Source organism: Delphinus delphis, chromosome 20, assembly GCF_949987515.2.
Source record: "Delphinus delphis chromosome 20, mDelDel1.2, whole genome shotgun sequence".
Classification (NCBI taxonomy): domain Eukaryota; kingdom Metazoa; phylum Chordata; class Mammalia; order Artiodactyla; family Delphinidae; genus Delphinus; species Delphinus delphis.
Genome location: NC_082702.1, coordinates 41067488 through 41081357, shown reverse-complemented (window position 1 = coordinate 41081357; position 13870 = coordinate 41067488). Strand labels below are relative to the sequence as shown.

General features: G+C 38.1%; 1 protein-coding gene across 3 annotated transcripts in view; it reads right to left on the bottom strand.

Moving 5' to 3' along the window:
• Positions 1–13870, bottom strand: part of NFATC3 (nuclear factor of activated T cells 3) — a 133721-nt gene that overhangs the window by 47381 nt on the left and 72470 nt on the right. For all 3 annotated transcript variants that reach the window (XM_059998895.1, XM_059998898.1, XM_059998896.1), the window contains exons 4-5: positions 7073–7272; positions 2192–2364 (exon numbers count right to left, since the gene is read on the bottom strand). In XM_059998895.1, coding sequence (XP_059854878.1) covers positions 2192–2364; positions 7073–7272 — 373 coding nt within the window. The remainder of the gene's footprint in view (positions 1–2191; positions 2365–7072; positions 7273–13870) is intronic.

The window sequence follows — 13870 nt, the reverse complement described above, 5'->3', positions numbered from 1 at the left end:
AGATATTTATAGTGGAAACTAGCTATCACAAGTTCATTCAAAGTAACAGCAAAAATGTGTTCACCAAGTGGCATAGCCATAATAAAATATTATGCATGTGCCAAAAGCATTTTTGAAGAATATTTAACTATATGAGAAAACTCCCACTATAACTACCAAATACTGTGTGCGTGCACATGTGCACACACACACAGACCAAAAAAAAAAAGGAAAAAAATCCAAAAAAAGGTTAATAGTGACTATCTCAGAGAAGTGATATTACAAAAAAGATTTTAATGCTACTCTTTGTACCATTTTGCATTTTCTATACTCTCAACAATAATCACACAATAATTTAATAAACTAAAAGAGAAAACAGAATAATTTTAGAGTAAATTCATCTCAAAAACTCAAACTACTCTATGAACTTAAATTATTTAAATTATGTTGCTAAAAATTAGAGAAATATATGCTTAAATGGGCATTTGTCTGGCAGGGTAACAAAGATTGTGGCAATGATAGCTGTTTCTAAGAAAGGGAACTAGCTGACTTGAAAATTTACTTTTCACTCTATACTCTTTTACTCTTTTTGAATTCTGTACCATGTACCTGTATTATCTATTAAAAATTAATACAAAAATTACTTCTACAGTGATTCTATTACCATGGATTTGCTCAGTGATTCCCACAGTCGACTGGAAATAGAAAAGTAATACAGTAGGTATGATCCCAAATTAAGAATGCATGTGGTTAACAGAAATAAAATGATATAACATAATCAAAAGAGTACTAAGAAAACCTGTGTTCTAGCCACAGCTCTGTCACACCAACAAGCAAATAACCTGGGAGGAGCACTTCAGATACTTGTGCCTCAGTTTCCTCCTACACAAAATTAAGACATGGAATTAGAACACTTCTAAGTCTGTGCTCTAAAAATCTAAATTGCAATCTCAATATTTCAGTCCTATCAGCTAACCTGCCAGAGGTCCACAGTTCTCAAGGGCTTGAGTAGATATCAGGTTCTAGGCCTTTTCTCATTTCTTGGCTCTGAAAAACCAGGGAAAAAGCATTCACTTTCTCAACCTGGTGTTGTACATAAATTTATGGTAAAAAAAACAAAAACCAAAATCCTGTAAGTCCCTATTCAGCTAAAGTGTCAGCTTGCAGAGACAGGCATCTTCCAACATTTTAATGAAACAAAGATGACCAAGTATCAATGACACTTAATGTCAGAATCATAGCTTCATAATTTGGTCCTCAGGAGTCATCAAGCCCATCTTCCTCATTTATGAGTAAGAAAGCTATGGTCAAGAGAATGTCTATAGCCACACAGGCTACCTAGGGTCAAATTATAATGAGAAGCCACTTTCTAACTCCAAGATCAGTACTCCTCCACCTAAACACGTAGCTTATTTCCATATAAGAAAATCACACCAGCTATCCAGACCCTGGGCTTCAGTTTACTTTTTAAAAAATTTTATTTATTTTCATTTTTGGCTGCATTGTGTCTTTGTTGCTGCATGCAGGCTTTCTCCAGTTGCAGCGAGCGGGGGCTACTCTTGGTTGCAGTGGCTTCTCTTGTTGCGGAGCACGGGCTTTAGATGCGCGGATTCAGTAGTTGTGGCACACGGGCTTAGTTGCTCCATGGCATGTGGGATCTTCCCGGACCAGGGCTCGAACCTGTGTCCCTTGCATTGGCAGGTGGATTCTTAACCACTGCGACACCAGGGAAGCCCTCAGTTTACTTTTTTTTTGGAAACATTTTTTTAAAAATATTAATTTTATTTATTATCATTTAGTTTTGGCTGCGTTGGGTCTTTGTTGCGCACGGGCTTTCTCTAGTTGTGGCGAGCGGGGGCCACTCTTCATTGGGGTGCGCGGGCTTCTCATTGCAGTGACTTCTCGTTGCGGAGCATGGGCTCTAGGCGTGCGGCTTCAGTAGTTGTGGCACACGGGCTCAGTAGTTGTGGCTCGCAGGCTGTAGAGTGCAGGCTCAGTAGTAGTGGCAAGCGGGCTTAGTTGCTCCGCAGCATGTGGGATCTTCCCAGACCAGGGCTCGAACCCATGTCCCCTGCATTGGCAGGTGGATTCTTAACCACTGTGCCGCCAGGGAAGCCCCCTCAGTTTACTGTTGATCCAAACATTACATTATAAACAAAACAGAAAATAACCTATTATAAACAAAACTTTAAAATATCACAGGCTCACTTACAGCATTCAACAGGTATAGAAGCTGTCTGCAGAGAAAGGACTTTTCCATTGGGCTGTGGGATGTGTACACGAAACACAAGTCGTACTCTAGTATTCTTTCTGCCAATATCAGTTTCTCCTTTTCGAAGTTCTATATCTGAATTGCGGAGTTTCAAAATACCTGCACAGTCAATACTAGGGAAAAAAATATACAAATTTTATTTGCTTACTAGAAATTAGTGGTTCTAAACAACTCAGCAAACAGTTATTGTTAATTTGCCAGGAAGAACTATCACTATCTAAAATCAGGTCAAAAAAGAAAGATACGATTGCTATTTTCTGCCATTTAAATTTTAGGATTAAAAATGTTTTTGTACGACAAAAATGTAATACTAAGTGTGGCATATTGTCTGTAAAGAGGGCTGACAATAATTCCTCCCATTCTTGTATTCACATGCCACTTCTCCAATTAAGAGGTGGAGTAACTATGTCCCCTCTCCTTGAGAGTGAGCCTTATGACTTGCCTTGACAAACAGAATGTGGCCAAGTGATGCTGTGTAAGTTACAAGCCTAGCACTTAAGAAGCTCTGTAACTTCCAATTTTCTTCTCTTGGAGCCCTGAGCCACCATGAAAATGTCCAACTAGCATGCTGGAGAGAAAAGCCCATATAATCCTCTACTTGAGCTACCCCAGCTGAGCTCCCAGCCGAATTCAGGGGCATGAGTGATCCCAGCCAACACCACATGAGTGGATCAGCTGAGTCCAACCAACCAAAAGAAGCATGAAAAACAATAGAGTTACTACTTTAAGCCACTAAATTTGGGGGGCAGTTTGTGTTACAGAACTAGATGAGTGAAATATAAGGTAAAAGACTCTAATTCTATAAATATAACTAGGCCAGAAAAGATTAACTTATAGGACTACAAATAAGTCATTAATGACATTTAAACTTTTATATGATACATTTATTAATAAAAACAATCTATCAGGCTTTCATTTCTTTCTTTCTTTTTTTTTTTTTTGTGGGGGGGCACATTCGAGGCTTGCAGGATCTTAGTTCCCCAACCAGGGATTGAACCTGCGCCCTCGGCAGTGAAAGCACAGAGTCCTAACCACTGGAACACCAGGAAATTCCCAGGCTTACATTTCTAAGAAATGCACATATAAGATTAAAGTTTTGGCATTTAAGGTCTAAAATTGCATTATCTTCAAAATTTATTACTAAGTATAGCTGCTTAACACACAATCATGGTAGGAAACACCAGTACCTATAACATATCTTTGTTATTTACATATTAGAAGAATAAAGCAAGAGGTAACGAACAATCAAACATTCTAGTTAAAGTTTACTCTCTCTTATGGCATTCCTTATTATCCATCCTCTTACTTTATCTACCCACTCTAATGCTCTAATGTTCCAACTCTAATACTCACTGCCCAGAGGCTAGAGAAGTCACTTTGAAGGATAATATATGTTACAAAGCTAGGTTATCAAGAACCAGTAAAGCTCAAGGAAGAGTTTCTACCAATCTTTCTACCAATCTTTCCCCACCTTAAACAACAGAGCCTTTTTCTTTTTTTTTGGCCATGCCACGTGGCATGCAGGATCCTAGTTCCCTGACCGGGGATTGAACCCATGCCCCTTGCAGTGGAAGCGTGGAGTCATACGCTTCTAGCGTGGACCACCAGGGAAGTCCCCACTAGAGCCTTTTAATACATACCTACAACTCACTTGTGCATAAATTATTTTGAACAACGGTCTTATCATTCGCAATTTTTAAATCTACCACTACCTGAAACTATATTACATTCAGTCACTACAGTTTATCCTAGTAATTAGTTCCTGGATAAAAGAGGCTCATTCAGCATTAGCTGCCCTGTTATCTAAGGTACTTAGAAAAGTTTCTTAGATTTGGGTAACTTCCTAGTTGCTCCTTACTCAACCCTTTCTTGGACACACAGAATGTTGTTGTCACAAACCTTGGTTCCTATAGAATTCCTGTTCCCCAATCTAACAGTTCAGAGTGGACAGAGAGCCAGAGAAGCTTCAGGTGTGTGTATGGCAGAGCAGGGTGGGGTAAGGGGGATGAGCTGCTTGCTACTAGTAATAATGGTATTTTTACAGCTTTGTTCTTTCTGGTCTGATCCAGGCAGGCAGTATATGCCAGCTCTGGCTGGAGAAGGGAACATGAATCTTGACTACCACCTCTGTTCCATGTGAAAAGGAGGAGGAAGATACATTCAGATCCTACTGCTCTGATTTGTTCACACTATTCTGTAGGTAAGGCTTTCCCAAGTTCTTGAGAGAATGTCTTAGAAACTCACGTACTCTGTTTTCTTTAATTTATTGATTTATACATTATTTTTAAAAAGGATATGAGGCATTTTACAACATAAATACAAATAAGGTCAAGAAGAAAGAAACAGAAAATATTTTTGAATAGAAGAAAGAGGAGATAAATATATCCCAAATCTAGGGTTATATGAACTACTATAATTACTATAATTGAGCTTGATCATGAACTTTTGGGAAGCTGAGGCAAAAAGTAAAGATGATAGGGACTTCCCTTGTGGTCCAGTGGTTAAGACTCCACACTCCCAATGCAGGGGGCCCAGGTTTGATCCCTGGTCAGGGAACTAGATCCCACATGCCACAACCAAGAGTCCCACTGCCTCAACGAAGAGTTTGCATGCCGCACATGCCACAACAAAGATCCCGTGTGCCACAACTAAGACCCTGCGCAGCCAAATAAATAAATAAATAAATATTTTTTTAAAAAAGTAAAGATGATAAAGCTTTTGTAGGTCTCTCCTTGTCTGGTAAAACAAAATCTACTGTGTCATCAAATACCAACTTTTCTCCTTTAACCTGAAAAGACTGTGTGTGTGTGTGTGTGTGTGTAATAATGACCAACTTAAGGGATAAAATCTTTTTAACAGTCCATTAAGTTATAAGCTTCTGGCGATTTCTATTTACTTGATTCAAGTCTACTGCTTGAACTATCCAGAGGAATCAATGGAAACATGGTCTGCAAACTGTCACCTAAGAATCAATTTTATGAGTTCTTAGAAAAAGATAGTTCAAAGTTGAGTTTCAAATTCCCCTCTGCAGCTGAATAATAGTATATTCATATTGCTTTTGATGCTAGATGAAAAAGTACGATCCTAGGGAATTCCCTGGTGGTCCAGTGGTTAGGACTCTGTGCTTTCACTGCCGAGGGCCCAGGTTTGATCCCTGGTCAGGGAACTAAAATCCCACAAGCCACATGGCGAGGCCAAAAAAAAAAAAAAAAGTAAGATCCTAGAGTAAAAGAGAGGAAGCCTTCTTGCATTCTCATTTAGAGGCTGGCTACCTCACCTTATTTGAAGATTGGTCAAATAGGATGTCTAGAGTCAATGTTTTTCTTTCTTTTTTTTTTTTTCAATTTTTTCTTAAGTGTTTTGCTCAAGTACTTGAACAAAGGATTGGCTGAGAATCCAAAGTTCTTTTTTTAATTATTACAGAACACAGAAATTTAAGAGTAGAGATTATCAACTAGCTGTCTACCTCTGCCATGAAAAAACTCTATTGTAGCCCGTGTAATGACTTAGTGGAGTTGAGTTCTCGAGTACTGTTCCTTTGAACAAAGCAGGCAAAGTTAAGGTTTTATTTAAATCAATATTAACTTGTCTTTTCTGGAGATAAGTAGATAAGAGGCAATTCTTATTTTATAATAGTACAATTATGTTATAAGTTACTATGTCCTCAGGGGTATATTCAGTTTACCTAAAATGTTATTTAAACATAAATTTAAAAGAGAAGAACTCGAGACTGAAATCTGATTTTAATAGGACTATTCTTGTAATAACCTGGGACAGATATCATTACCATCTCAAGAAAGACCTATATTATAGTTTGAACCAATTTCTCTAACAAACTTCACTGTAAGTTTCACATACCTGGTTGTGGCAGAATAACAGTTGCCTACTAAATATTCTTTTTTTCTGTTTTTCTTAGTAACAGACCCCCATCTTGTTAGCGGTGGCAATGCACTCAGGTAAAAAAAAACATACCCAGGTCTTCCTTATATACAAGGATGATCAATGAGATGTAGTAAAGGTATTGGATAAGTTTCTGGGAAAAGCTCTGTAAAGAGGTCTGACTCAGATGGAAGTTCTCTCTTACCCTTCCTCTTACCCGTTCTTCCTATTCCTTCCAGGATTACAGTTATGATGGCTAGAGCTCCAGTAGCTATTGTGGATCATGAGGCAATCTTGTGGATGGAAACCACATGCTAATAATAGCAGAGAAGAAAAAACAGAAGGAGCTTGGGGCCCCAATGACTTATGGAACCACTGTGCTAGCCCTAAGATGCCTATGTGTATATTTATTTTACGGAATAAAAAATTAAACTTCTGGCTGTTTAAGCCACTGCATTTCAGGTTTCTGTTACAGATACTATATATATTCCTAAATAATCCACGTGAACAAAACTCTACTGCATTCTCATTCAGAAGCTGGCCACCTCATTTTATTTGGAAACGGGTGAAATGGGACACCTGGAAGTAGAGTTGAAGTTTTCCTCAAGGAAACTTAACAATCATAATTTTACTGCAATTGTTTACTTATTGTCTACCCTATTAGACTGTGAGCTACTTGAAAAAAAGTCCATATACTTTTGTCTCTATCACCTAGCATGATGCTTGGCTGGTACTACATGGTCATAAACTTTTGCTGAATTGAATTTTCTTTATGGAAATGTGGTACCAACCTTAGCAAATATACTATAATTATTTACATAATGTTATTCAGTTAATTTAGAACAATGACTTATTTTTGTACTATAAAAATAAATATACTTTTCTTCAAAGTTATTTTAGAAAAAGAAAGAACAGTCCATTTTGGGATATGTTTCAAGATACCTGGCTGACATATTGTTTTCAGGAAGAAGTGGAATTTCCAGAACCTTTGTGCTGGCAATTATTATCTCTTGGCTTGCAGTAGCAACTGTCTTCCCAGTGATCCGATGCACCTGGTAAAATGCATGAGGCCGTAAATATCGATCATCTGCTGTTCCAATAAACATCTGTAGATTTATCGGCTTTTCACTATAGCCCAGGAGCTAATTTGGAAGAGCAAACACAGAAAAATACAATTCATTATCCATGCATTTTACAATATGCTTACAATGTTAAGTCTATTATATTTATATCATATACTACTGATACATAAAATGTTATTTCAAAAAAGATAGTAATAAAAACAAGTAATAAATGAATAGCCCTCTAAATCACAGAAATATTTTAAGAGTTATAAAATGCTGCAATATATTACAAAGGGATGAAGGAGTTTTTCTGGATTAAAATCTAGATCAACCTAAATTTTGAAAAGCCTTGGTAGAGTGCTGTGGAGAATACAAAAGAAATGTTGATTCTGTGCTCCAGGCAACATTAACCATCCAGACCAGACTTAAAGATCAGGGTATGTGGGAAGGTCCTCTAACGGGCTGCTAAAATCAGAGACACTTTTAGCAGAAAGGATCTGAAAAATCCTATTGCATGTTTCCAAGTTAATATTTCAACTGGCTTAACAAGCTAGGCTACTTGACTTTCTTTGGTACCCTTCACTACTGCTGAGGTTAAGATGGCTACACAGGATTAATAAGGGTGATGACCAGGAGGTGCTGGAGGTAAAAACAGCGACCACAAGAAAAGAGGCAGTTAAAAGAAACAGAGCCTAAAGCACTTAGGGAGACTCCTATGTCCAGTCTGATGGCTGAGTAGCACCCATTGGACCCACCTTGAAAGGACGGACAGAACACCAAAGTAAGCAGATACTGGAAACAAACTGACACATGTAAGAAGAGAATAACAAAAGGTGTGTTTCCTGTTTTTAAGGCTTTTAACCTGAGGGAAAGCCACAGTCCATGCCTTACAGTGAGACTAAAACTACCAAAGAAATCTACAGTCTGAAGGGCTTGAAGAACCAAGGACAGAGAGTCTGTCACAACCTCTGGAAAGAAAGAGGCAAATCCCAGAAAAGAGACAGCCAGAGAGGAGGAGCTTCAAATTTTATATATATATAGACTCCGCCCAATCCTTTGGCTGACCTGTAAACCATTCAAGAACAGGATAGATCCAAGCAGCCTAAGGCTAAAATAACTGAAATGAGATTATAAGCTACCACCAACCACAGGGAGACAGGTTTTACAGGTTGACTCCAACCAAGTTAAGTGCCTGCTTAAACAAAAAAATTCAACATTCTTTGGAAGTACATATGGGTGTGCATTTATATTAGTTTTGATGCTGAGTTGTACAAGTTCTTTATATATTCTGAATATTAATCCCTTGCAGTTATGTGATTTGCAAATATTATCTCCCATTCTGCAGGCTGTCTTTTCACTTTCTTGGTTGTGTCCTTTGATGCACAAAAGTTTTAAAATTTTGATGGAATCTAATTTATTTTGTTTGTTTTGTTGCCTGTGCTTTAGGTGTCATACTTAAGAAACCATTACCAAATCCAATGTTGAGAAGGTTTTTCTCATGTTTTCTTCTAAGAATTTTATAGTTTTAGGTCTTTGATCCATATTTAGTTAATTTTTGTATATAATGTAAGGTAAGGATCCAACTACATTATTTTGCATGGGGATATCTAATTTTCCCAACACCATTTGTTGAAAAGACTGTCATTTCTCCTACTGAATGGTTTTGGAACCCTATCAAAAATGAATTGATCATATATGTTAGGGCTTATTTCTGGGCTTTCTATTCTATTTCATTGGTCTGTCTTTATGCCAGTATCATACTGTTTAAAATACTGTAGCTTTGTAGTATGTTACAAGTCAGGGAAAGGGGGTCCTCCAACTTTACTCTTCTTTTTCAGGATTGTTTCAGCTATTTGAAGCCCCTTGCAATTCCATATGAATTTTTTTTTAAATAAAGTTATTTATTTACTCATGGTTGCGTTGGGTCTCCGTTGCTGTGCGCGGGCTTTCTCTAGTTGTGGCGAGCAGCAGCTACTCTTTGTTGTGATGTGCAGGCTTCTCATTGCAGTGGCTTCTCTTGTTGCAGAGCATGGGCTCTAGGCGTGCAGGCTTCAGTAGTTGTGGCACATGGGCTCAGTAGTTGTGGCACATGGGATTAGTTGCTCTGCAGCACGTGGGATCTCCCTGCACCAGGGCTCAAACCCTGCTCCCTACATTGGTAGGCAGATTCTTAACCACTGCGCCACCAGGGAAGTCCCCATTATGAATTTGAGGATATGCTTTTCCATTCTGCAAAAAGCGTTGTTGGAATTTGGGTAAGTATTGCATTAAATCTGTAGACTGCTTTGGACAGTATTGATATCTTAACAATGTTAATTAAGTCTCCTCTCCATGAACATGGAATGTCTTTCTATTTATTTTTGTTTCATGTATATTTGGATTTTATTTTCACTTTATATATTTCCATTTAGTTTTATTTCTTTCAGAAATATTTTACAGTTTCCAGCATACAAGTCCTTATACCTCCTTGGTTAAATTAATTCCTAAGTATTTAATACTTTTAGATGCTATTGTAAATGAAAACTGCTTTCTTAATGTCCTCTTACGGTTGTTGATCACTGATACACAGAAACACAATCGGTAAGTATGTGTTGATCTCCTACCCTGAAATTTCGTAAACTCATTTATTAGCTCTAGCAGCTTTCTTGGGGATTATTTGGGATTTTTAAAGTATGTGAGCATGTCATCTGTTAATAGAGATAACTTTACCTCTTCCTTTCCAATTTGGATGTCTTTTATTTCTTTTTATTGCCTAACAGCTCTGGCTAGAACTTCCAGCACAAATGTTGAATAGCAGTGGTGAAAGCAAGCATCCTTGTCTTGCTCCTGATCTTAGGGGAAAAGCTTTCAGTCTTTTACCATTAAGTATGATGTTATTAGCTGTGGGCTTTTAATAAATGACCTTGATCATGTTAAGGACTTTCCCACTTTTCTTAGTTTGCTGGTTTTTTTTTTAAATGATATGCTGTTAAATTTTGTCAAATGCCTTTTCTGTGTCAGTTGAGATGATCATGTGGTTTTTATGCCTTCATTCTATTAGTATGGCATATTACAACAATTGATTTTCATATGTTGAATTACCTGCATTTCTGAGGTAAATCCCACTTGGTCATGCTGTATAATCCTTTTAATGTGCTGTTGGATTTGGTTTGCTAGTTTTTTGTTGAGGATTTTTGTGCTTATATTCTTTACGGATATTAGTCTGTAGTTTTCTCTTCTTGTGTCTTTGTCCTTATCGTTATCCTTTTGATTAAAAAAATTTTTTTCCATGTCTCTATTGAAATTCCTTCATCTCTTCACATATTTAGCCCACCTTTTCTACTAGATAATTTAGCATTTTCATCGTTATGTTAAAGTCTCTTTCTGATAACTCCAACCCAGACACAGAGTTAGATTTAGGCCATCTTTGGGCCACCTTCTATTGAGTGTTTTCTCTTAGCTGTGGTTCACACTTTCTTGTGTGTGTATGTATAGTTTAACATATACTAGCCATTTTGTATAGAACAACTCTAGGAACTGAAGTAGCAAGTATTTACCTTCAGAAAGAGGCATGCTATTTTTTTTTTTTTTTTTTTTTGGTCAGGTCACAGTTCTTAAGCTGTATCAGCTTTACTGCAGTTTTAGTCAGATTCCTCTGCTTTGAGATGGTGGCTTACGTGCACTTGGTGGAGATCTTACAAATTTCAGACAGACCTTGCTCAGCAATCCCCACTCCTACTTTTGGCCCCAAATGCCTCTGGGAGGAAGATGTGCTCTATGGCTGTTTTATTCCATTGAACCAGCAAGGGAGCGATATGATAACATAGACTGCCTAAAGTCAATTTTTTGGTAAGCACAGTGGAGTGCCCAGCTCTTCAAGACAGTAGTGGTGGAGTTTCTGATGCCCACCCAGTCCTAAGCACTGTCCCTACAAGCTGGGGTTGTGAGTCACACTGTCAGTGATGTTTTCACTAGAGCAAAACTGGGTAGGGTGGCTGTACACTGTTCTAGGCCACATAGCTTCCAAACCTGAGATTTTATGAGGTACCTAATAACCTTAAAAGAAATTCTCTTCTGTTTCTGCACTATGGTTTTGTAAAGTATCCTGACACATGATAGCAAATATAGAGTGCCTAGTACAGTGTCTGGCATGTACCTAACAAATGTTAGCTATTAGTTTGCATCCAGATTCTAAGTATGGAATCTAGTCAGAGTTTCAAATATGTAGGAGTTTTATTTGATTATGTTGTCCTTCAGGTGACTGCTTTACTCCCTCCTGCTTGCTCATCCCTGGCTTTACGGTGGAGTTTGTAACCAAGCAACATCATAATTTATTGATTATCCTCCTCTACCCAGGAAAGGACATGAAGTCTTTTGCCTATTATCAGATAAAATAATTTACCCAGGATGATTTTCAGCCCTGTGCCTTTACAGAGAAGCAAATAAAGCCTGGACCATTGCAATAGTCTTATAACTGCTCTCCCTGTTCTTACTCTTGCTCCCTGATAGCCTATTCTCTGTCCAAGAGTCAGAACAACCTTGTAATATTAACCAGATAACTTTACACCCCTGCTCAGAACTCTCTGATGGCTTCCTTCCATACTCAGAACTAAATTCAAATGCCCTATGATGATTTACAAGTCCTGTGTGATCTGGGCCCTGGCTAACTTGTTGCCTTACCTTCTCCTACTCTCTCCCTTCCACAGTCTGCTCTGGCCACCTTGGCCTTATTGCATGAACCACTCAAGCTCACTCCTAACCTCAGGGCCTTCACACTTAATATTTTGTCCCTCTGGAATATTCTTCCCTCTGATCTTCATATTACCTCACTCCTTCAGCTCTACACTCAAAGGTCAACTTCTCAGAGAAAACCACCCCATCTAAAACATCACATTTCTATCCCTTTATCCTGTTTTATTATTTTTCATAGTATTTATCACTATCAAAAGTATTTTAGGGACTTCCCTGGTGGCACAGTGGTTAAGAATCCGCCTGCCAATGCATGGGACACGGGTTTGAGCCCTGGTCCGGGAAGATCCCACATGCCGCGGAGCAACTAAGCCTGTGTGCCACAACTACTCAGTCTGCATTCTACAGCCCGCGAGCCACAACTACTGAGCCTGCATGCCACTAATGAAGCCCGCACGCCTAGAGCCCGTGCTCCACAACAAGAGAAGCCACCGCAATGAGAAGCCCGCGTGCCGCAACGAACAGTAGCCCCCGCTCTCCACAACTAGAGAAAGCCTGTAGGCAGCAGTGAAGACCCAATGGAGCCAAAAATAAATAAATAAACTAATTAATTAATTTAAAAAAAGTATTTTATACATTTGTTTATATCTGTTTTCCTTATTACCACATAAGTTCCCAAAATACAGAAACTTTGTCTTGTTCACCACTCCACCCCTCCTTCTTTTTATTGAGGATCCACTATGGAAATATCTATACCAAATGTCACTGCTTCAGCCAGTATTATATAGGTGACAATAAAAAAAAAGAACAAAGTGGCATGTATTAAATTTTAAGGAATTAGTGAAGACCTTAAAAGGCAGAAATTTATTAATAATAATAATATAGGGAAGCACATGATAAAAAGCAATTAAGGTCCTGTGAAGGAGAGAAAAGACGAAATCATGGAAACCAGCTAAGAGGCTGAAGCACTAAAATCATGTGTACTCAAAAGTTTAAACAAGGGTAGAAGTGAGAACATAAATAGAAATGAAGGAGGATTAATGCAATAAGTCTTTCTCGTGAGATCCTAAAGAGATTTTTTGTAACTGGCTACGTATAGAATAATAAAGAGAAGGGAACAAAGAAATTAGAAGTTCTGAGCTTCAGTACTCAAGAGAATGATGGTATCACTAGCAAATAAAGAAATGAAGAAGTCACTGATTTAGAACAGGTTTGGAAGAAGATAATGTTTTCAATGTTAGTCATGTGGTATTCAAGGTAACAGTGAGACATCTAGATGGAAATGTGAGGCCATATAATACATACATTCTTTTAGCCCAGCCATAGCGTTATTGCACAATAACAAAATACAGTCTACTGTGCTTTAAAAGGATGACTGAAATCCTCTTTCTGTTTGTTTTGACATGATGAGTAGAATGATGACATCATGATGACATGAGTATGCACTGTAAAAGTTTCAGTACTCATAGCACTTTAAACACTACTGAGTTTTAACTGCATCACTGTGATTTGTAGCTCCCTGAGCAGCAGCGTAAAATGATGAGAGTGCCAGTATACTCTCTATCTTAACTATTCTGCCATTGTTGCCCCAAAACAGGCTCAGTCAATTTATAAATGAATGAGTATGGCAACATGATGAGTGAGGTGCATATAGGTATTTAATGGAAAGGGGCCAGAAATTCAAACTTCTATCAATGCACGAGATAATCATTGTTTTTCAGAGAGGAACTAGCCTATGTTGCACAGAACTTCAGAACGTCCCATCATATATATTCGTGTATACAGAAACGTTTACGAACTTGGAACCCAACTCCTTAGTATATATAAATACCACCCAAATCGCAGTTTTAACACATATGAATTTTTCATGAATGCAACTGCCATGTAAACTGAGGTAAACTTTATTTATTTATTTATTTTGGCTGCGCTGTGTGGCACGTGGAATCTTAGCTCCCCGACCAGGGATCGCACCCGCACCTCCTGCACTGCAAGCACAGAGTCTTAACCA